Genomic DNA, 23,142 nt, shown 5'->3' with positions numbered 1-23,142 from the left:
GTCCTTCCTTATTTTCAAACGATACCTTCTCAGTCAGCGGCCGATACAGCTGCACCGCCAATAAGTGCCTATAACTGTAAACGTTGCATGTGTGATCTAAACAGAATGGCAAGATGGAAAGTCAACACGAATGTAAAATCCTCAAATCAAACCACTCCATCGCGAAGATTTCTCCTGCAGGGACATTTAAAAATATATGTATATATATACATATATATATATAATATATATATATATAGGTCGTGCACCTCAGCAACAAGAAATCAGAGTACCGTCAAAGTTTTCCCCCGATTTCTTCCAGCAAGTTATTCTTTACTTTCGGGGAGAGGGGGGGGGGTAATTTTTTTTTTTTTTTCAAAAATTGAAAAGACAAAAAAAGAAAATCCTGGCGGTAGTCCTCAAGAGTCCTGCTGCAGCATGGAGCTAAGGATATACTCCACAGTGCGCCTTTTTTTTTTTTTTTGTTTCATGTATTTTTTTTCATGTATTTATTTTTTCACTTTAATTTGTTCTAGCTAATATAATCTCCAAAGCCAATCCAATATTTTAAAGCTAAAACGAAAGGTGTTAAATCGTGTTCTCATTTTCTGTGCTTATCCTCCTTGTCGCCATTTTTACTACCTGGTCCTTCACCAGATGTGTGCCTGTTCGTGGAGTTGCTGCTCAAGAACATTTTGTCCATTCCTTTGAGAGCCTCAGTCAGGTAGTTCTGCAGCGCTGTGAGAGCAGCACAGATGGCCGGAGCCCCAAAGCCATGGGTGATGAGGCTGAAGTGAGTCAGGCAGCTCTGAATTCCAGGATCTAAAATAGGTGCGGGCCTGCTGTTGCCTACGGGCGTCCTGTCCTGGGCCAAAAGATCCGTAAATTCTTTACAAAGTTGCCTAGAGCAAGAAGGAAACAAAAAGCAGATTGGAAAGCATCACAACCATGAAATGAAAAAAACAACAACATATTATTATAGTTATGTCTGTTTGCAGTCCATCTTGCTAGTTTTCCCATTTTTAATTAAGTGGGGCTACTTAATAAATACAAGGATAAGATTTGCTTTTCAACCGCCGTTTTTATCTATTAATCTGCGCAAACATTTACGGATAGGAAGATAACTGGTTTTATTGCAGTGATTAAGATATCCTTTGGAATAACGGCTATAGTTCGAAAATGAAAGATTCTAGCGTTATCGTCTGAACCTGCAGCTGCAATTTAGGGGGTCTATGTACTAAAGGTTTTCTCCCATGTTGTGTCTAAGGGGGGAAGAAATGCTTAATAGACAGGACCCTTACTTTGAAATCTTTAACGACACTTCTTAAGTAGATGTGCATTGTTGGGGAATGGAAGTCAGGTGTCACAACAGTCCATGTCCCAGCTTTACCGCTGACTCTCTGATCTTAAATGGGATAGTCTCGTTATTTGTTTGGCCTTCACTTTACACAGAGGTAACAGATAATAACTGATTGCTATTGGCCCAATTTAAAATATTTTTTTATAGCTACATAATCAACAAATGTCTTAAAAAGGGGCATTTAGACTGTAAGATAGTTTGAGGCTCCGAGGCGAATTCAAGGTGCTAGTAATTCCCAAGTATCACTGGCAATATATCTCAGGGATTTGTTTTGCAAAGATGATCCTTCCCCCTCCCCCACCCCGCCTACCAGGACAGAAAAGGACGTGGGAAAAGAGGTCTTGATTTAGGTTTCTCTTTAAGCTTCATTTGTCTGTTTTACTATTTCTAGTGGGTTGCAACTCAGTAAGGAAATTCAGAGAAGAGGACAGAATTTACATAACTGGAAAGGTGAAATTCGCTTTTTGAACATTGTATTCATAGCAATCAATTTGAAATATCGGCCCATAAGTGCATAATTTGAAAAAGGATTGCTTCATACTTAATTATAAGATTCAAGTGAGATTGATAACTACTTGGAAATAATACAAGTTAATTTATTCTGTTGTCCATTCATGACTAAATATTCCTTACTTTTGACAATTCTCCTGTTAATAAAATGGCACCCATATGATGCAAGTACATTAAAGGCATAATGGAACACCATAAAGAATATGTTTCTTTAAAAAATATATTTAATAATTACAATCTATAGAATGGTCAGAACAAACACCAGGCAAACCTGAAAGGGTGTTCCCGGGTAATTTCAAAATCGTATGGGTTAAAAGGTTTTATGGGAAAATGGCTGAGGTCTTCAATATGTATCTTATTCATTATGATAGTGCAAAAGAGGAAACTTTGAATTTAGAGAGCAAATGGTAATGAGTTAAACATTTAACATCTTCAAAGGCTAAGCCGGGATCTGCAAGCAATTAAAGTTCTGGGACATTAATATCTTTTGACCCTGCGGAACAGGGCAATCAAATTCAAATCACGTCTAGAAAACATCTGGACAAATTTGAGCAAATGATTTTTCAGTCATCCATATATTTCTTTAAATTACGCTGTCAACGGTGCAAAGCACGTCCTAGAGCACTAAATAAATGATCGCTGTTTTGGTCTTGCCTGCAAGATAAACGTGAAGAAACAGGTCCAGGACACTATTACTGGCCTAAGTCGGTCATAAAAAAAATGCAGAAATATAACAGAAAAGTAAAAGAAAGACGTAAATCAAGGAATAGATCTACTGTACACGTTAAAATGAGCCAGAGCTGAATTTATCACTAGATTTACTGCTATATCCTTCTTTCAAGCGAGCAGCGCCAAACAAAGCTGTAACAGATTTTTCTACTGCTGTCAAGATTAAATTTAAGGTAATAAATAGAAGACGCTTTCCAATTATTAATTCCGTCAGCCTTTTGCATGCAGTGTATTTGTAGGTACTGTTTATACATATACTGCAAGTGATCTTTGCAATATGTGTGCGTGTGTGTGTAAGATCATAATCTAGATTTTTATGTATGTAGTTTGTGTGCGTGTATGTGAGGAGAGAAACACATACCCAAACTATCAAATTATGTGTTAACTAAATTTATGAATTTGAAAAGTGTACAGGTCATGCTGCGTTTCCTCAGAAATAGCAACTCAGGTTGTGATAAAAGTACGAGTTGGGATCATCTTTAAACATCGTGGTAACTGAAATGATTCCTAGTGAGAATGAAACAAAGAGAACTCACTTGGTTGCAAGCAGCATATTTTTCCTCGAGTGCAGATCACCGGGGTCCGTATGCTGCCTGTTTAGGTATTCGGAAACAGCTTTAGCTGGGAATTCAGTTTCACAGATGTACCCAAAATCTCGAGCTAAATGAACAGCTTCACCTTTAAAAAAAAAAAAAAAAAAAGAAAAAGAAAACATACTGAATCTGCATGTGCTTCCGTAGTAAGGAAATAGGTCAAATGCATTTGAAAATTTGGAAGCTCATTTCTGTTGGTTCTTGTGTTGGTTAGGTAGTTGGCAAGGGAGATGAGGAATTTTTATAGGAATTATATTATTTTAATTGTTCCATTGAGAAACAATTTATTTCATTCATTTAGCAAGCTTATTTGTTTTCCTAAACTGAATTTATCTTTCAATACACAAATAAATCCCCTTTTTATGAGAGAATTCACGTTGTTAGGGTAAAAGAATATTTAACGATGTCAAAGGGTCATCAATACACAAAAATCGTCCTTTAACGTATTTGCTAGATATCTGTAAAACAGTTCCAGATATCACAGAAAGAAAGTGTACAAGCTCCTTTATCTATGTCTTTGAGGTGCGATCTTCAAGTTCATGCCTGCTTTTTGTCTTTTAGGCGAGCAACTGAAAGTTTACTAACATGAAATGTTTGTGATCTTTTTATGAAAAATAATTATTCTAACTATATTTCTAATTGTCATTTCCTCTAGCAGTCTGGTTTCAGGTTTCTTCCCTCCAGAGACTCATGTCATCAAACTCCCACTGTTGTACTTTCTACCGCAAAAATGAGACACAGTAGCTGTGAAAAGCCAAGCTCTAGGGGGATTCCAGCAGATTATGGTTCAGCCCCTCTAGACTAAAGCGTTAAACCCTTTAAAGCACTGCCTAGGGGGACTGCAAAAGATTTCCAACACGCAAAACAGGGAAATCTAATAATTCTACCACATTATTTTTAACGATAAGGGTTTACTTCTAAGCGTAATAAAACCTTTCCAATACTGGCACACCAGACTCATAAGACTGCAACTGACCTAAATAGGGTGGGCCATAAATTAAGAACAAATCAGCATGATCAAGTTTTAACACACACAGAAAATAATCAAATATCACTAAAAGGACTATCAGAACTGGTAAAAATGAAAACAGACATAGGTGGACTACGGCTTTAAGCAGGAAATCTTTGAACTCCTGATTCATTCACTGGTGACTAGGGGCATAATTTACAACTAGATTTATTGTCAAAGTAGAATTTTTCCCAGAGCTGTTTTCCAGAGTTTTCACCCATAGATTCACAAAAAGGGGCAAGGCCTTTCAAAAAGGCTTCTATGAGCAAGCAGTCAGTCATAATCAAGAGTGGGTCTAGAATGACGTCATAATCAGCAAAGCAGCCCTTCCGAATGTCTACGTTTCGAATATAAACTTTACTTTGCCACTATTCCTCAATTAATTTTCTAACAGTCAATACGGACTCTTTTCTTTAAGGCGAATTTCCTAAAGGACTGAAATTGTTTTTCTTTTGTTACATGCTAACGGAACTGAGAAAACAAGCTTGTGGTGGTGCTCTTCATTCTTTAAATCTGAATTCTCCTACCCTAGCTGTCAATTGTCTGCAATACTTAAAATACATTTTCTGCATATTCAATCTACTTTTATTTTACTGTGTAGGAAACAGATTGATATAAATTACGTTTAAGTCTCAGGAAGTCAGTCAGTATAACAGATGCATAATGGTGGAAAACCCATATTCTGCAGCAGAAAGATTATAGCCTATAATCTATAATTTATATATACTGCCTGTTCATGTGTATTTGAGTAGAGAATTGAATATGAACCTACCCCCGGCAAATACAAATTGTTTTTGCAAAATTTTACACTACTTATAACTAGAGCTATAATAGCACAACAATTAAAATGATTTCAGTTAACCATAAAAAAAAAAAAAAAACACCTTGCAAAATGTCAGCCTTGGCGGAAATAATTAGAGCAGCCAATATCTTAAATTAACTGTTATTCTCTGCTTACCTTCTACCAATGAGGTTAGCAAAGTGACATTTGCGGCTTTGCGCCTGCCCGCGGGTAAATTCAAACCGATTTTTTCTAGCCTCTCTCTCAAAGATCTCCCCCCATTTTTCGATTTGGCTCTGAAATTGCAAGAATTAACATTCTGATTAACCTTTGAATATTCCAGAAAGAAAGTTTAGGCAAGCAATTTAAAGACTATCGAAGCTTGAAGCCGTTTTCAACTTTTGGATTTCGCACATTTTGCTGGCCATGTGCTGACGACTGCTTAATTTCTGTTTGTGGAAAGGAGGGGGGGGGGAGGGAAAGAGGGGGTTGATGAGGGGGTCATTTATCTCCAGAGGACAAAAAAAGGTACCATATGGAAACAATGACTGCATTAATTGGTATGGGGAAACTAGACCCGCCTTCTCTCCTTTATGAAACATTGAAATGGCTACTTTCTAACTGCAAGAATTACGGTCATTTTGGTTATTTCATGTGGCTGCGCCGCATCCTTCCAAGCAGTTATCCTATTCCAGTCAACTAATTAGCACCTTGCTCAGTAAGGACCCTGTTGTGCAAACAATAATAATCGCAGTACTCTGTTAGCCTGAATAGATACCCAAGCGCAAAACTGACCACAGATTTTAAGCACCCTTATTTCTGATTAAGCCATGGAGGATTAGATTCTGCGAATCTGCGCTCTGGATGGCCTTTGGGTTCCATGGGGTCTTGGGGGCAGGGCAGCAGCGGCGGTTCCACGGATAGAAGTTTTCTGAAATTGTATCTTTCTTCTACAGTGCTCTTAGGCAGCCTATTCAGCAATCTATCATGCAACAGAGACTGAAATGTGCATGCCTAAGCTCTGAATCTGTCATTCATGTCGGCCAATGTAGGGTTCATGCTTAAAGTAAGACGCCCAGCTGCTGACTGGAGCCTGGACAGCCATTGTGCTGCTCTATTACGCAAGCAAGGATTTATGTCCAATATCTATTTCCATTTTGTATGTGTCACCCCTTTCTTGTCTTCCAGTGTGGGATGGACCTTAGGGCATAGGTAGACAAAGAGTGCACAGGTAAAATTGGCTTGGTAAATAGATTTCAGATATTTCCTAGCCACAATATCCGACGAATAAAATGTAAAGAAATGGAGCTTGGTTTAATCCCCTAAAGTTTGAAAAACAGCTTCTCCGCCTGAACACCAAAACATATTTGGGAAGTATTTGAAGGATACGCACAGAGCTATTCACAGAAATGCAATTACTTCCAGACTACGGAAATAGAGGAAGCTTAAGTACTAATACCTCCCTTTCGGAAATGACTTCCCCACTGAGCTTTTAAATAATGTACTTTTGTCTGGCTAAGATAAATTCTAATATCTTATGTCTTAGACTGCATACCTTAGATTGATAAAAGCGAAACAACTAGGGAAATAATCATCATATTATAAACCGAATAAAATATATAAAGAAAACGTAGCATCATATCATTGAACAAAATTAGAGGGGAAAAAAAAACAGATTAAAATAATATTCTGTGTCATCTTCAAATCTACACCTTCTGTGTTAGCAGATATTTAAGTTAAATTAAAACTTTGATATGTTGTTGGAAGTTATTTTTATAGTTATATCATTCTAATATTGCATAGAGAAAGAAAATGCACCCTGACGCTTTCAGATTAAGAAACGATTCTCCTACAGCTGTTTATATCTTCCTGCTTACTATTTGTTTATTTGTTTGCAGTGTTAATGTTAGAATAGCGTTCTTGAATTAAATGTGCAAAATTTAATGCACAAAAGTTCGGTAGATGCCCTAGTTTGTTCTGAACACGTTGCAGCCGGTGAGTTCTTAGGCCTGGACCATCAGAATGTTTAGAATTATATTTTATTGCAATAGTTACCTACCTTCTGAGTACTCCTCCCAGGAGGGAAGCATTGAGACACTCGGGCGGAGAGAGACGCCTTTGAACTTCCCCCACAGTGACTTTGTACTTCGAGGTTGAGCTGAGTAAGGACAGGCGACCAGGTACTGAACAAAACACCTCACTGGCATTCACTGATATTCCTCCCAGAAAGCCATCTTTGTTCATCATCAGAGAAGTCACCGATTTTGGAGGAACAGGAACTAGAGGTAAAAAGATGAAAGCGATAAGTGGTCGCATCCAATAAGCAAATTTATAAGCAACTGCGCCTGGTCAGTTTTGATTGCTTGTGGTGAATCTAATAGATAGACGTGAAAGTGGAGAAAGATTTTCACAGCAGACAATAACAAAAAACAAACAAAAAAAGTGAACAGGCGAATCTTCATAACAAGATGATTTATTTAATCACAGTTCTCAAAGCATTTTTTAAGAACGAATAAGAACAACTTCGTTATAGGGGTCACATGTTATTTTGGCCTCCTCTATATCCTGTTTCTTTAAGTGAAACATTTTTTTAAATGAGGGATTATATGTATAAAAGTGAACTCTATTAAAAATGCATTTATCTTGCAAAGGCAGACAGTGGCACACACACACACAATGAATACTTAAAGCGTTTCCCTTGCGCCTAGAAATAACAAAAACTCATTTCCTTGAAGATAATTAATGAACAGTAAGCACAGGTAGATAAACATTGTACTGCCACCATTACCAGCTTATCATTACATGAAAATAAATACATGTGTATATAAGAAAATAACAGCAAGCCAAAGAACAGCTCTTCCGAGTTTATATTGACATAGTAATCGGGACGTCTTTTTGAAAGAAGTTTATACTTGTCCTTTAGATCAGGTGGCTTGACTGGCTTCCCAGAGGAAAAATTATAAATCCTTTTTTTTTTTTTATAGCTAGCTAGAAGAAAATTAAACGAGTGTAACTTTTTGTTGGTTTATTCTTTTGTAATTTTTTATTATTTTTTTTTTTTTACTATTACAGTTAGTGCATTCTACTTTTACACTGGGGTGTGGCCTTAATGCTGCTGTCCTCCCGGTCCATTTTATTCCTCAGTAAACAGAGTTCAGGGCTGCTTGTCACAGTTTGAAAGGGGAGCGCCAGCATGCCTTAGTCTGCTTTACATTAGGGAAGGCATGCTTCCACTGGAGAACGTTTTATGGGGAAATGCGGTAAATTTAATTACCTCTTTTCCCACTGACATCCCTCTAACTTCCAATCATCAATCCAAGCAAAAGCCAGACGATATAAGATTACTTCCATGTAAGTTTTTAATCTGCACATGGATAAGTTTACAATAGGTTCTGTTATTATGGTGGACTACCTACTGTTCTGAAATGTTTACCTCTTCGTTTATGTATTGATACTGCATTAAATAGTTTCCTAAAAGAGACATTTCGTTCAGCTAAACCTTCGCTGCTGGAAAACAACAGCGATCGTCCTTTCACAGGATCTAACTTCATGACAGTAGCTCATTTTAAACCAAAGTCTATGAAATAGACATAAAATGATGTAATATTTTTCATCATAGGTTAATTCCTTCTTTGTGTTTCTTCTTAATGTACCTCGTACCTAAAAAGTGAAACAATCATAAAATGCAATCACACCTTTTCAAGAAAGATTTCCGGAAAACAAATGACAAAAGGTCTATGGAAGCCATGTCCAACACTTAGGAGTATGTTTCACCTTACAGACTTGTTTAATTATGTGCCGTGTCCTTTTATTTGCAGTATACTAACCTGTAGAAAACTTCATTTAATATCATTGTTTTCGTTTTTTTTTAATTTACATTGCTACTATGTGCTTAATAGTAGCAATAGTAGTAGTTATTGTAGTTTTAACACCTCTCACTCCCAATTCATTGTACCTGACCTCACGGCTCCTGTACATTTTTTCTAGACAGTTTCATATATTGATATCTGGTGTAATCCGCTTAGAGTTGGTGATAGTGCGAACTGTGTATTTTTCATAAATATTCTTATATTGTTTCATAATATATTTGTTTGCTCATTAGGACACACAAAAATCCTTACTGCGGGTAAGTTAAAGTCGATTTCTAGTTATTTTATTCAGAAGATATTGCTGTTACCAAAAGCTAAACCTTGTTTTATTTCCCCACCGCCTTTAATATCTGATATCAGAAAATTGAAAGGATATCCGAGTGCACAACTCTGAAAAAAACACAATATTTCGAGGAGAACCATAACAATACCATACTACTAAACCTTCAAGAAACTCTCTGCCAAACTATTTCATCATTTTTTTTTCAACTGAAACCCAACAAAAGTTTGGGTTTGCTACACTGCTTTTTTTTTTTTCCTGAATATTGATTAGGTCACTGTCCAGTGATCTGATAAATTAAAAGGAAACCGGACTTCAGAGAACATGAACTTAGATTATACACCTGACACGGGTGACAAACATTTTTTTTTATATCCAGCAGCTCATTTGCTTAGAACTTTTGGTATAGATTTATCAGCTGCAAGACATACAAAAGCTTTCGTAAAGAAAGATATTCCATGTACATTGTCATGCAGATTAGTCTGTGCGCATATATAGTCTAAACTGTAATGCTATCTTTAAAAAAAACAAAAAAAAAAAAACCCTTCGGTTCTTTTCTCACGGTTGTTTGAACAAAGAGATCTATGAGTAATGCCACTGTAGTTTTGAACACATTACATCTGTCTTGCCTACTAGAAAAATCACGTCTATTGTGCATTGATCCTAGTCTGGTTTTCTAGCCACTGAAATGATTCCTGATGGGTAAGCACACAAAAGTATCTATACCATATATGTGATCTCAATAACCTTCATATAAATCATTTATCTGAATAACAATTATGTAATGTTTCTGGAATCATTAAAGCCATGTAATTGATTTTGGAATTTTAAGAACTCTGGAACTGTAATTAAGATGATAAGGCCCATCTGATGTTATCAAAGGAAATCGGTGTTTGGAAAGGGTGCTTATACAGTGGGTAACTAATATTACAAGAGAATGGGAAATGCACATCCTAACAATCTAACATAGCTGCTGATTAACTATTTTTCAAAACTTAAAAAAATCACTACATAAAATCTAAAAAATATATAATGATTGCCCTTTAAGTGAAGGGTTCATTTTCATGCCTTACCCTTGCATAGTGCTGAATTATAACCTGATTATGAACGACTAGAATAAAACCTTTAAGGCACAGCCATTTTGATATAAACACGTGTGAAATCTTTGTTCTGAGAATACTGATGACCGGAATGTATAAAACAGTGACACTCTCCTTCTATTTATCTTTCAGTTCATTCAGACTACAAACTTGCCCCACCCAAGACCCCACAGTCTCCAATAGGACGAGGTTTCTCACTTGCATAAGGCTTTCTGGTCTAGTATCTGCCAGCATGTAGTTAGTATGAATGGTTCGCTTATCTAAATAGGGATTTTGTTTTCAAATCCGATTCGTATACGTTCCACTCCCCCCGCCCAATACATTTTGCTTTATGGTTCTAATATGTCAGGTTTTCTTCCCTCTTCTTCGGTTCACCGTTTCCTCCCTTTTTATGGATGCAGCGAAAAGCTACCTGGTTGATTTGTTAGTAATTATGAGCGCACTGTTCCTGCAAACGGACTCTCAAGATGAGTGAGATAGCTTTAAAACGACAGCAGGAAATGGCAAGGAAATGGAGCATGGCAGAACGCAGCTTGAGGCTTCCACTTTTTTTTTTTTTTTTTACGTTTGCAATCTTCTGTGCATATATTAAGGCTAGGGTTTTTTATTATTATTATTATTATTATTATTATTATTATTTTTCCTCCCCGATCTCTGTTGGGTTGCTTCATACAACTTAAATAAAATAAAACATGAGCAATATTTCAAGCCCCAGCGGTTTACTCAAAAATCAATAAGGCAGCACTTACTGTAGAGCAAAGCGTTAAGAAAAACTGATTAGGTGACTACCAATCTTTAATCTTCTATACACGGGGCCAAAATGTTAACCAAATAACACAACCCGTCTCTGATTTCTAAGTCTGCACGGGGTGTTTTATTCCGCGTATTTTCCAAAGAGAACGGGCCCCAGTCGCCTGTACCAGACTAAGTGAAATCGCGACATAACAAGAGAGCTCATTCTCAGCGGGGGGTGCTGGAGAATAAGGCAGGCGAGATTTGATCAGCAAGGACTCCTGTATCCCGCAGTTGCACTCCAGGTCTGCTTATGTGTGAATAGTTAAAACTGTATCCAAACACGCCTGTTCAGCGAAGTGTGAAGATAAAAATGCAAGAAAAACAAAGCAAGAAGTATAATAAACGGGTGAATAGGTTCCTAAAGATACAAGGTAAAAAAAAAAAAAAAAACCAACAACCCTACTATCGAATCTGGGAAATTTCGAAGTAAACATAAGACACTGCCATACTGGGTCAGATCAAGGGTCCATCAAGCCCAGCATTCTTTTTCCAACAGTGGCCAATCCAGGCTACAAGTACCTGGCAAGTACCCAAACACAAGTGAATTGATAACTCCAAAGATCCACTACCTTGGTACTATTAAATAAGAATGCTTTAAGAGGAGAAAAAATATTCGTATAATTTGTATAGTGCTTTGGTAATATTTCCTTTTTTACACATTCCAGAAAAAGCTAATTGAAAGTATGTATTTTGCTATCCAGGAAAGCTTAAAAGGAAGGAAAACATGATACACACCTCCCCCCTTTCCTCCAGCCCTCTTACCCTCCTCTCTTTCTCTCTCCTCTCTCTCACACATTCACACACACACACACACACACACACTCAACCTCACTAAAATGTAAAGCGGGGGGAGGGGTTGTAAGTTAAAGAACTGAAGATGCTAATAAACTACATAATACTGTTAACTTTTCAAACTAAATAAGCAAAAATATCATTATTATCATCACCACAAATTGTTTTTTTTTTTTCTCGAGCTGTCTTAATGAATCTTGGAGCTAAGAATGATTTTTTAATGTCTAGTTGGAAATTTTAGACTGTTAATGTACCGCATCCTTCTCATTATTACTTTATTGATTGCTCATTGACCAGCCCCCTTCAAATCGTATTAACCACCCTCTGCCAGTTTATATTAGGAGAGTTTAAATGCACCTTTCATTATTCCCACACTGGAGTTCAGACTTTCCAGCTTAATGTTAGCTCTAATGGGGCAGCTAAGAGACAGGGGCCACGGTCCCTGACTATTGCATTAATAGCTCAAAGGGGGCTAATACAGAAAATGAGCCTTAAACGAGCTCTGGAGATCTTCAAATGAAAGCACCATTTATCACGCTGGCTACCTTAACTCGACTCGTTTGCTCTCTCTACTGGGAACAACTCATTTCCTCTTAACTAAATTACTTCAGAAATGTCAACCAAGCCCAGATAGCAAACATAACAAGAGTGTGTATATATAATCCATGCTGGAGAAGCATGGCTGATATTTGTGGATTTCTTCAAACAGACAATATATATATAATTTTTTTTTCCCTGTTAAGATACATCATTCAAATGCAGAGCACATTAAGTCGTATACTTACAGAAAAGGGAGTATATGTGAACTAGTTTCTGTAAATCAATATTATATTGCAGATATCTAATAAAGTAAAAAAAAAAAAAAAAAAGAGTGTCACCTATAACTTGTTTATTGACCTGTTTTGCTCCGATAAACCAACAGAAGCTTTTGCTTTTCTTCAGGAGGCGTGGGAAGCACTGCAACCTCACAAAACAGCATTTTCCATCTTATTTGGATTTTAATTACTTGCCCTTCCAAACTCCAGCTCAAGGTGAGTGGCATTCAGGTACAAGAAGTATTTCCCTGCCGCGGGGGGCTTACAATCCATGTTGGTACCTGAGGCAATGGAGGGCAAAGTGACTTGCCCAAGGTCACAAGTGCTAGGGCGTGAAGCGGATTTCAGCCCTGGCTTTCTTACTTCACAATCCACTGCCCCAAGCCCCCTAGACTGCTCCTCCAGCAAGTCTTGATAATAGCACCGCCTTACTTATTTTACTATATATCTCATACATATATTTAAACCACTAATGATTGACTTTGATTTATCCTTACTCTTCAATGTGCACATTCGTCGGCTCTTCATCTATGAACAGAACACTTCAGAAGAAGAATCAATACTACACTGCAGTTTTTGAAAACAGTTTGGGTCTGTTTGAAAAACGCCCATTGAAGATTCGGGTACCAAAAGCTTATGCAGGACGATTTATGTCCTTAGGGGACTGCCTTTGCAAAACTTTTAAACCATAAACACAGCATGGGAGAGAGACTATGGGCTAGGAACCCACAACTAAATTCTTAAGTGTCATCAAACAATTAGCAATGTCTCTCCCATCAGCCATGGTGGTAAACCTTGGAAAGAATCGAGCCCAACAGATTTCTGCGAATCATAAACACAGGCCCAGCCGTCACAGTTTTAGGTGTGTTTACGAGCAACATCACCAGGTCAGATACACGTTATTACCTACAAAGCCACTGCCAGTACACCAGGACACAATCTAGAAAGAAACCAGAAGCTTTCATAAAGAGAAAACTCTGGAAAGTTGCGTTTTTCAAGGCTACAAAATCGTACACGTATTATAAACAGCAGTACCTGAACTTTTGTTTGCAGGAAATTGTAGCGCAAACTATTTGTCTTTTAACCATCATTTTCTCCTCCTCTTCCTACACTCAGGCGAGGTGGGGGAGTGGGGATAATTACATTATGAAACAACTATATTTTCTTTTCCCATTGTACATAATATATTAGTCCCAGGACTAACTTCATGCATTTCCACAAAAAAAAGAGACATTTTCCTTCGATTCCTCACACCTTTATTCTAAAACTACTGCATACACTCCATATTGACTTAGACCGTATTTTCAACCAGTACTGCCAACAGATGTGAGAGATATTTAATAAATAGTACAATTCTAAGGAATAAAGTGATCTCTTGTTATGCCTTTGAAAAAAAAATTGCCAGTTCTATTTTCTCAAGGTTTCTGCCATCCTCTAGCCTTTGCTGATCCCTTGCAAGCTAGGACCCTAACTAGTCCCCTAAACGCACAAAACAGCGGATGACCCTATTAATACAGGAGTCTGATGGGTAGCACTGAAACATTCTTCTATTTCTTTTCAATAAAAAAAAATATGATTCCTGAGATTATCAACAGATGAATATGAAAAACACCCCACGCTGGTTTAGTAAACATTTGAACTAGAAATGCTGTAGCACTGCTAATCATGTCGTGTTGTATGTGAAAGAAATCTCTGTATTGTTAGTTAAAGAGCTCTGTTTGCTCATTCCCCTTTTTAAAGTTGCAGCATGACTTCTAATGTCTGTCAGCATAACATAATAGTCATGCATCGTCAGTAACTGTCAGACAAATTAAAAAAAAAATCAACAGCTGCAATACGCCCAAAATGAGTTATTGTAATTACATTTAATTAGTTTAATTAGTTAATTATTTAGCTTACAGCTGTACAAGAGACTGCAAACATTTGTTAATATAGCATACTCTTTAACAGTAGGGATGTTCTGCAGTTTTAAATCATGTATGCATATGTATGCATGTGTTTCTGCAAATGCACATGTTTACAAACCCCCATTTGGCACAATGGAAAACGCATAAACATTCAAATTAAATGATATCTAAGGCAGCATATAAATATAAAAGAGTGCATGGGGGTGGAAAGCTTGGAGTGAAAAGGCGATGTTTGCATTCGAAAACTGGTACCAGAAATACAATACAACACATGGCAAAAGTAGAATTTCACAATAGATTAATTTGTCCTGCCTTTAGTCTATCGAAAATTCAGAGAAATGTAGAATGCGGGATGAAATAAAAGAGCATGCACTGCATAACACAAACTGAGCTTGTTTCAGGCTGTGAATGTCAGAGTCCTCTTGTAAAACCAGCTCTAAAAGTTATCATAGGCAGAACATTATTAACGTTATAGCGTGGAAAACAGACACTCGGAAAAAGTGAATGGGTTCTGTTTAGTGGGTTATATTTTTTAGAATTTCATTTTAGTGACATACACGCGCACAGACGCAGACACAGACACACATATACACACCCCTCATAAATAAATATACTGATTTCTCAAAATGAAAATATATTATGTACAATAATTATAATAGTTTGTCTGCTGTAAAAAAAAAAATGTTGGAATATTCCATACCTTTTTTAATGACAGACTGGTCCAATAGGTTCATAGCACTGTTATTGATATCTTCAACTGCCTGTGGATAAAAAGCAAAGATTAGGCACATCTGTATTCAAATTGACTGGATATTAAAGATTCGTGTATATAAATCATGTCATTTCTCTACTCCAGATCCTGTTATTTCCATTTAAATTAACCCACAAGGGGAGATTTTATTATTCACAAAAATCGACATGGAAATGAAATTCATCCATATTATATGGTCTTCTAATAAAAATAAGGTGTGAAGCATCTGTGGTGCAATAGCGGTTTTGTTATCTTGTGAAACATTCATTTTAATCCATACATTTTTCATCCAATACATTTTTATATTTTTCTTCAACAATTGAACAGCTTCTGCAAAAGGCATTGTCATTATGAATTAAAGTTACTAAACCCATGTCAATCTGGTTTTCTGAAGAAATATTATCTAAATGCCATTTATGTTTTTACAATATTTTAAGCATTGATTTTTTTTTTAATTAACTTTGATTAGTGCAAAATTTCGTACGACTTGAAATGCAACGCTAAAGTATCTGAAAGTAGTTAGTTTGACTATTCAGGTGTAATGGTTGCTGTTAAGAAGGAGAATATAAAAAATCCTTAGCCAAAAATGTGAGTAATTCAAAATTTCTTTCTAGCGAACAACCATTAAGATGATTTCAGAATAACCAGGAAAAGAGTTATGAGATTTAAGCTAGCACATCAACTCCTTTCTCGTGAAACAACAGTTGTTACATTGCATGGAAAAATTGTTTCTGGTCTGTTTTCTAAAGAATATTTGTATTGAGACACAGAAGGAAATAACCTTAGGAAACAGAACACAAAAATTATTTAAACTAAGCCACTTCACTAGTCTAGCGATATCATCGGACATAAACTGCATACTTCAGAGAGCAATACATAATAGCTTTCTGACTAATGCACATGTTGCATCTCAATGTGCGAGCTCCATCAAACGATTTTACATATTTTATTGCGATATTAGAATATATGTCTACTTTTCTGTGAATAGAGGGGTAGTCAGTTACCAATCTCAATTTTGCCCATCCGTAAATGCGAATGATATTTAGATGTGAAGGTGATATTTTAGTTTCGATATTCCTTGTACTCATTCAATGCTGTTAAAATTACAGCAACATTTAATCTATTTCTTGAGTGTTATTCAAAAGATTGCTTCTTTTTGTGCCCACCGTAGCTGATAGTTAATGGATTGGGGGAAAAAAAAAGAGAGAGGAAATTGCGATCAAAATTCATAAATAGAATGTACTATACTAATAGGTAAAAAGATGTAGGAAGAAACTGAGCATCAAACTAAATTGTGCACACTGCTGTAGAGGGTGCTAAATATGAAGCATTATCTATATCTAATCGCTTTATCTAGTCGTTTTTTTTTTTTTTTTCAATTTAGCAATCTTTTTTTGAAACGAGGGCGATGTTTCTGTGGTTGTATTTCTTCTCTCATCTCTTTAATTGTTTTTATTTTATGGGGGGGGGGGGGGGGGCAAGGTAAAATAAGGAAAAAGGCAATCCGCACGCTTCATCAGCAACCTGGTTTAGTTGTTGTAGCTAATGAGAACACTCTCCTCTGATTTTCTATCTAATTACAGCCGCCTGCTGGGTTTTTGTACAGGATATTCACGCAGCATGTTGGCACTTAATAGTCACAGAGAGGATCGTAAAGATTTAATTAGGACTGCATGCGGAAACGTGGATAAAAAACAACTTAGACTTTTAATTACTATAGTTCTTTAGTTAAAGCTGACATAGGATGGCTTCAAGAAATACGGACATTTTGGAAGGAGGTGAGGGGGGCGGGGAACAGGGAGGTGGGAGGAGGCGTTGTTTGTAGAAGTTAAAACTTCCACCTGCACACCTTCATACAATAGACCTGCCTCAGCTTTAGCTGAGCCGTTTTTAATATTGCGAAGCCCAACAACAGCGACCTGGGGGAAAGACACAGTTTCCACCCTAGTAACTGGCAGAGGAGGCGTTCCCCTAATTATAAACGAGACTGACAGACTGTATCGGTTGCCTACCATGTATTCGACCTGCCTAACATGGGAAACTTATTTCTCCATTTGTGTTCCAGTGAATTCATGCCATGTGCAATCAATTTGACTTTACAGAGGGTCAACAGGCAGTTCTTCACTGAAGGATTAAGACATAGCTAGTTACACAGTTAGTTTAAACTTATAGTAAAATACAATAAATTTATTAGTTCCGATTGTCCTTCGTATTCACTGATTGACCTAATTTTTAACTTCTGCAAGATAAGAAAAGTGCACAAGGAAAGCCATGCTGTTTACAATAGTCAGCAGATACCATTTTACCATACTTTACGGCCTTATCAGGATTTGTCAAATCATCTGGACAGAGCATAGTAGAAAAACCTATAAATATCTAGCCGATTTATTACATACAGATCGGATTTCTTCTTTCGTACAATAGGTAGGTACACAAATGTATCCTCATTGTTTAAAATACACGTTTGCCTTCGTGTCCACCAGGATCCAATTGTTATTGTTCAACAGGCTTGGGCAAATCAGGAGAATAAGATAACGTCAGTGAAAAATACCGAAATGGATGTCTGACTTCAAAATGCCAGTGTTTAATGGTTCAGAAAAAAACAATATGCTATAAAAAAAAAAGTAGAATAATTCAAACAATAGATAATATAAGATGTATTCATAGTTATTTTGATTCTCATTTATCACAATTAGATGCATCTGTGCTATTGTTGTTATTTTTTTTTTAAATTAAGATGCAAATAAATCTCCATTAATCTTAGTAAGAGAATATTTCTTTAACAGCAAGATATGGAAAAAAAAAAAACTACAGTCTTGAAGGTTTATTATAGATAACATATGAATAATTTTCGTTTTCCTTGTGTGTCTGTATGTATATATGTATTTTTACAAAATATTTTAAAAGATTATATCAAATAAATATAAAATAGTTGAAAATAGAAAGATCTTTCTTACTTGTGCATTTTTAATTCATGAGACGTTGAAAGTACCTTGTTCTCTTTATATATATATATATATATATATAACACATAGTTCGTGTTGTGAAGCACACTCAATATTTCAAGCTACATAAACAATTATAATATTGCCCCTATAAAGGTTTGTGTTGTAATGATTATCTTTGATCATATAGCCCTCCTTTAAAGTAAAGAGTATTTGCTCCATTTTTTGCTCCAGCGGTCAAATTTGAGATAGATTTTCTCCCATGTAGATTTAAGGTGTGATAATATTAGAAACCATTGTTCTCCTTGACAATATATCTATTACATTATTTCCTTCATTTTGAATTGGTGATATGGGGAAAATATCAAATCAATTTCCAAGGAACGAGTACAAGTTGTACTCCATTTATCTGATTAGTGGGAAAAAATATAAATTAAAATATTTCATATTTATTCTTCAAGACTCTGTTAACACCACAACCTATACGTCTATATCCACTTATGCAATAAATTATTGATCTAATATATATACTTAGCATAACAGTGAAACAAATTATTTTCTAAAAATCATAGATTCGGTGTCTTCTTTCTTTTTTTGGCATTAATTTACAGATGAGACAAAAAATTATGTCATGACAAAGGAGCATGAAATCTTTTGATGTCCAATATTTTTGTGAGATCATATCCAAATACAGTTAGCTGGCAAAAATAATTACTCAGTTTTCCCGCGGTATGTCACTGCAATTAATCTGGTTTACAGGAATATTCATTTCCCTTAAGTAGCACGTGCGAAAGCATCTAACTATATGATCTTTAAAAGTGCTTGCACCGTTTAACAATAGCTTACATTAATCAAGCCGCACACACATTTTTCACCAATTCTTCTAATATAAGTGCATTTTCTCTTCGTTTTTGGAAGGGTTTGCTAGCTGGAAAGAAAAATATTTTGCATTTTTTTGTATGCAAGAGCTATTAAAACTTCCCTTTCTAGTTTTTTTTTTGTTTGTTTTTTTTTTAGCCTCAGTGAACCTCTTATGACATATTATTCCACAAATCTTTGAGAACTTCGGAGTGTCATGAGGAGTAATACCTGTCACTTTTCAAAAAATATGAGAGACGCTTTCTCACTAAAAAATAATTCACTTTCTGAAGCACTTCTTTAACTGATTAAATTACCGGTTCTGATCTGCACAAACAAGGCTTTCAAACACCAACAAAGTAATTGCATTTTCACTGTGCATCTTGTAGCCCATTCTTTTATGTTTCTGTGTGTGTGTGTGTGTGTGTGTGTGTGTGTATACATATATATAATATATAAATTGTACATGTACATGTAGGCGTGCCTTTTAATGGTTGATTAAACCTCATTTTTAATTTCCTATAACATTCATAACTTATCATCATGTCATTCGTCCTTTATAGTTTTTATTGTATTCTGCCTTTTCACAGGCACAAAATGGGATTAGAATTCTGGAAAATAGGGCCTTGACCACAGTAATTCCAAATAATAAAAATATGCACCTCAGGTAGAATTAATATAAAAACAAGATGGTTGCTCATACCAGCTGTTACAACACAAATATAACATTCATTTCTTTGTGCACATAAACATTCGATTCCTCATACTGTTAAAAAGATTACACATATATTTATTTTCCTATGCTAACAAGAATATGCTCCACAGACCTGTATATTACACAATTGTAATATATATATATATATATATATATAATATTTATGTGCTTCAATTGTTTTTAAGAGGAGATCATATTTTTTCCTGTTTGTATGTTGGAAGGCCCCATTTCTTTCTTGTCTACAGTTTGCCGGATGCCTGATGCTTTTAACATTATGAGAAATTATAGTAATCTTTGTCTCTTACCTGCACATCTTCCATTCCTGGGTGACCAATACCATGCAGGGAAAGGCTGTCCCCCATACCCGTGTCCAGGCCGTGGTGGGCTGAGTGCAGGAGCACATCTGGCCGCCTTACTGAGTGGTAGTCCCGCCTGGGGTCAAGTCCCGAGAGCTGAGGCAGAGAGGCCCTGGGTTGCGGTAACAGAGAGCCGGCCTCTGATCCCACGTCTTGCCTTTGCCTTTGGCCCCAGGGATGCTGTTGGGGTTGATGCAGAGGATTCAAGGAGTAAGGATCGTTGACATGGGAATAAGGATCCTGACTTTGGTGATAAGGAAGAGGCTGGTAGGGAGGTGGGAAATAGGGCGGCTGAAAATCCGAGGAGGGGGTGTGAGACAACGGAGGGGCACTGGAATAGGGTCCTTGGGAGACCGATCCCAGCTGGGACAGTCTGGAGCTGTGGCTGGGCACACCATCATGCCGGTCCTGAAAGACGAAGATACATGTTAATTAGTAAAACTAGTAATAATAATAGTAATAAACTACTTCTTAAAACAAACCAGTACATGATCCGATTTCCCATATCTGCTGAAACGCATTGGATTCTAATTATAGGAACGTCCATTTTATAACCAGCATATTTATAGACAGGTTACAGCCTCCACATAATTCTTCCTACTGCAGAAAAATGGCCTTAGTATTACACTGCATATAAGAACATTTTAGTGTGGTTTTGTGAATGTTATCAAAATAGAAATTCCTAGTGTTTAATAATGGAACCTGGTCGCCTTCATTACTATATCTTGTATAATAATGAAACTGTTTATAATTGTGAAAGTGAAAGGGAAAAGAAGGGACAAGGCAAAGAAAAGAACAAATATTGCATTTAATGAATTCCAAAAAGTTGAGTATTACATTTACATAAGAAGACAAATGGAAGTCTGTTTTGTGATTTTGGCAAAGGTTTGACACAACCTCCAAAATCTAGGAAAAGCAAAACAATAAGATTCAGTTTGCATCTCCTCGGTAGCAAGTAGCAAAAAGTTATCCTAAAATACAAAAATAATTTTTAAAAAAGCCAGGTAATTGAATAATAGAAAACGAAATGCAAAATAAAAAGTCTCCGTGGCTACAGAAGAATTTGAAATGTGGTTTCATTTTAAAATGATCCAATCTCAATTGAAATTCAAAATCAGTTTATTTTGTATAAAGTGTAATCCTTAGCTCATTTAATTAATTCATTCCAAACAATCTGTTGTTAATATATTATTGATAAAAATGCAAAGAGCTCTTGAAAAAAAATGGCAGGTCAATGGAAAACAGTTTTAAAAGGACATATATTCAGGGCTGTCTTCTCAATACAAGTTACGCCTTCTCCTTAAACTTTCAAAGTTCAGGCTGCAAAACGTAGTAATGGATTAAAAAAAATCTTTTTCTGAAAGTTTAGCTCAAATAGCCAAAAGCGATCGCTTACAAAACTTTTTCTATGGTTGATGCATCAAGCTCAAACCGATAATAAGAAAGTGAAAAAGCAAAGGGAGACGAGAGGCAGCTGCAGCCTTAACAATTATATTGTCTTAAACTACAAAGCCAAAGGCGTTTAAAGAAGAACCTGGAATTCAGATAGATAAAGGAATCAACTCACCATGGCTGAATAGGTGTGGACTAACATCTGGACAAAATAGAAATGCCTGATTACAGCTAAATAAAATAAAATCGGGGAGAATTGAACAGAAACGTGTTGGACACAGGAACTCTGCTCGAAGTGATTCCAAAACTATCCATCAAAGAACGCCCTCAAAATAAAATTAGACATATATGCATAGTTATTAAAAAAAAAAAAAAAATCTCCGTCTTTCAGCTCCAGATGCAATCCTCTTCAACCTAAGGCTAGGTTCAGACTGCTCGGACGCCCCTTCCCTCTGCTTCTCTACACCGCCTCATAATAATTGATATTCATGACTATTAATATTACACGACTACTTTAAAGAGAGAATGGAGGACAAATGGAGCGTGAAGCTGCAGCCAGCTCTCGAGCTCCCCTACCATTGTAAATGACGTTCATTCAGTGGAGAATTACTAGATGTAATCAGACAAGGGGGCTGGGAAAGGCAGACTTTGGGACAAGTTTACCAAGGAAAGAAGCACAACTTCAATTAACTTAGAGGGGAATGTAAGCTACACCTCATATTTGCAGTAAGGAAGTGCTAAGGAGAAATGCTGGAGGCTAAATAACGTTATTTCCTTACTTTTTTTTTCATTTAATTACATAGAGTGTTAATATGAGAAGTTGATTGCCCTTGGTGTTTTGTACATTTTTTTTGTTTGTTTAAACAACTAAGCAAGCCTTTTATTCCTAGAAATATCGACATTTAACCAACACAATTTGTTTCTTTGTAGCTGCAATTAAGCACTTTACTGAATGCCACGCAGTAAACGTGTTTTGTAAAGATACAAATGAAGTCCATAAACAGTTTATCCTTCTGGTTATTTTTTTTTTTCCTTTTTAGGCAGGCGAAATGCGCCCAATTATCAGGAAGATGAAAAATGTATGCAATGAGTTTTAAAGGATACTGAATTTATTAGATCCCAACCAAGCCAGAGGCAAAATAAACCTCTTTATATGGTTTAAAGAACTCGCTCAACTGGCCTGACCGCTCTTTTCGCAAAGGTTCAACTTACATGTCTAAATATTATTTCCAGCTATATTGTTGCCTTGTTCAAAGCACTGTAGCTGTAAGCGGATAAAAACTATATGCAGGAAAATTGAGTATAAACACAACTCTGGTAGGAAGAGCTGGCAGAAAATTCTATAAATCCAATGGTTTTAAAACATGTTGTTAAATGAGCTAAGGCTCTACTGGCAACAGAAATGGCTCTCTCTAATGAAGATAATTTCCCAGTATAACTCGCAGTGTAATTAATTAGCCCTTCGCAATCAAGATAATTTATTAAAATAATATTTATTTGGCAGGTAAAAAAAAAACAAAGGAAAAAAAAAAAACTACACTCCATTGAGGTCCAATTCTCTAAAGCACTAGGGCTAGCTATCATTTCCTGTGAAGTATGCAGAGTG

The 23,142-nt window shown here is 36.2% G+C and overlaps 1 protein-coding gene across 1 annotated transcript; it reads right to left on the bottom strand.

Annotated features, from left to right (window-relative positions):
* Window positions 1-441: 441 nt before the first annotated feature.
* On the bottom strand, window positions 442-21,990 carry TFAP2B (transcription factor AP-2 beta). The gene is made up of 7 exons (XM_029596112.1): window positions 21,712-21,990; window positions 20,094-20,552; window positions 15,220-15,280; window positions 7,021-7,240; window positions 5,139-5,257; window positions 3,115-3,256; window positions 442-881 (listed from the first exon to the last, which is right to left on the bottom strand). The coding sequence occupies exons 1-7, from the start codon at window positions 21,736-21,738 to the stop codon at window positions 581-583; spliced, it is 1,329 nt and encodes a 442-aa protein (XP_029451972.1). The 5' UTR covers window positions 21,739-21,990; the 3' UTR covers window positions 442-580.
* Between the last annotated feature and the right edge of the window lie 1,152 nt (window positions 21,991-23,142).

This window comes from Rhinatrema bivittatum, chromosome 3 (assembly GCF_901001135.1).
Source record: "Rhinatrema bivittatum chromosome 3, aRhiBiv1.1, whole genome shotgun sequence".
Classification (NCBI taxonomy): Eukaryota; Metazoa; Chordata; class Amphibia; order Gymnophiona; family Rhinatrematidae; genus Rhinatrema; species Rhinatrema bivittatum.
Note: the sequence above shows the minus strand (reverse complement) of the source record. Positions and strands in the feature narration are given on the sequence as shown.

Bases quoted from the DNA above. Each gene is read 5' to 3' on its own strand.
- TFAP2B (XM_029596112.1), bottom strand. From the start codon at position 21,738: ATGTTAGTCCACACCTATTCAGCCATG. The intron at 7,241-15,219 runs GTATGGAATATT...TTTTACCTCTAG, and splicing joins CCAGTCTGTCATTAAAAAAG to TTCCTGTTCCTCCAAAATCG. The intron at 882-3,114 runs GTGAGTTCTCTT...TTCTTGCTCTAG, and splicing joins AATATGCTGCTTGCAACCAA to GCAACTTTGTAAAGAATTTA.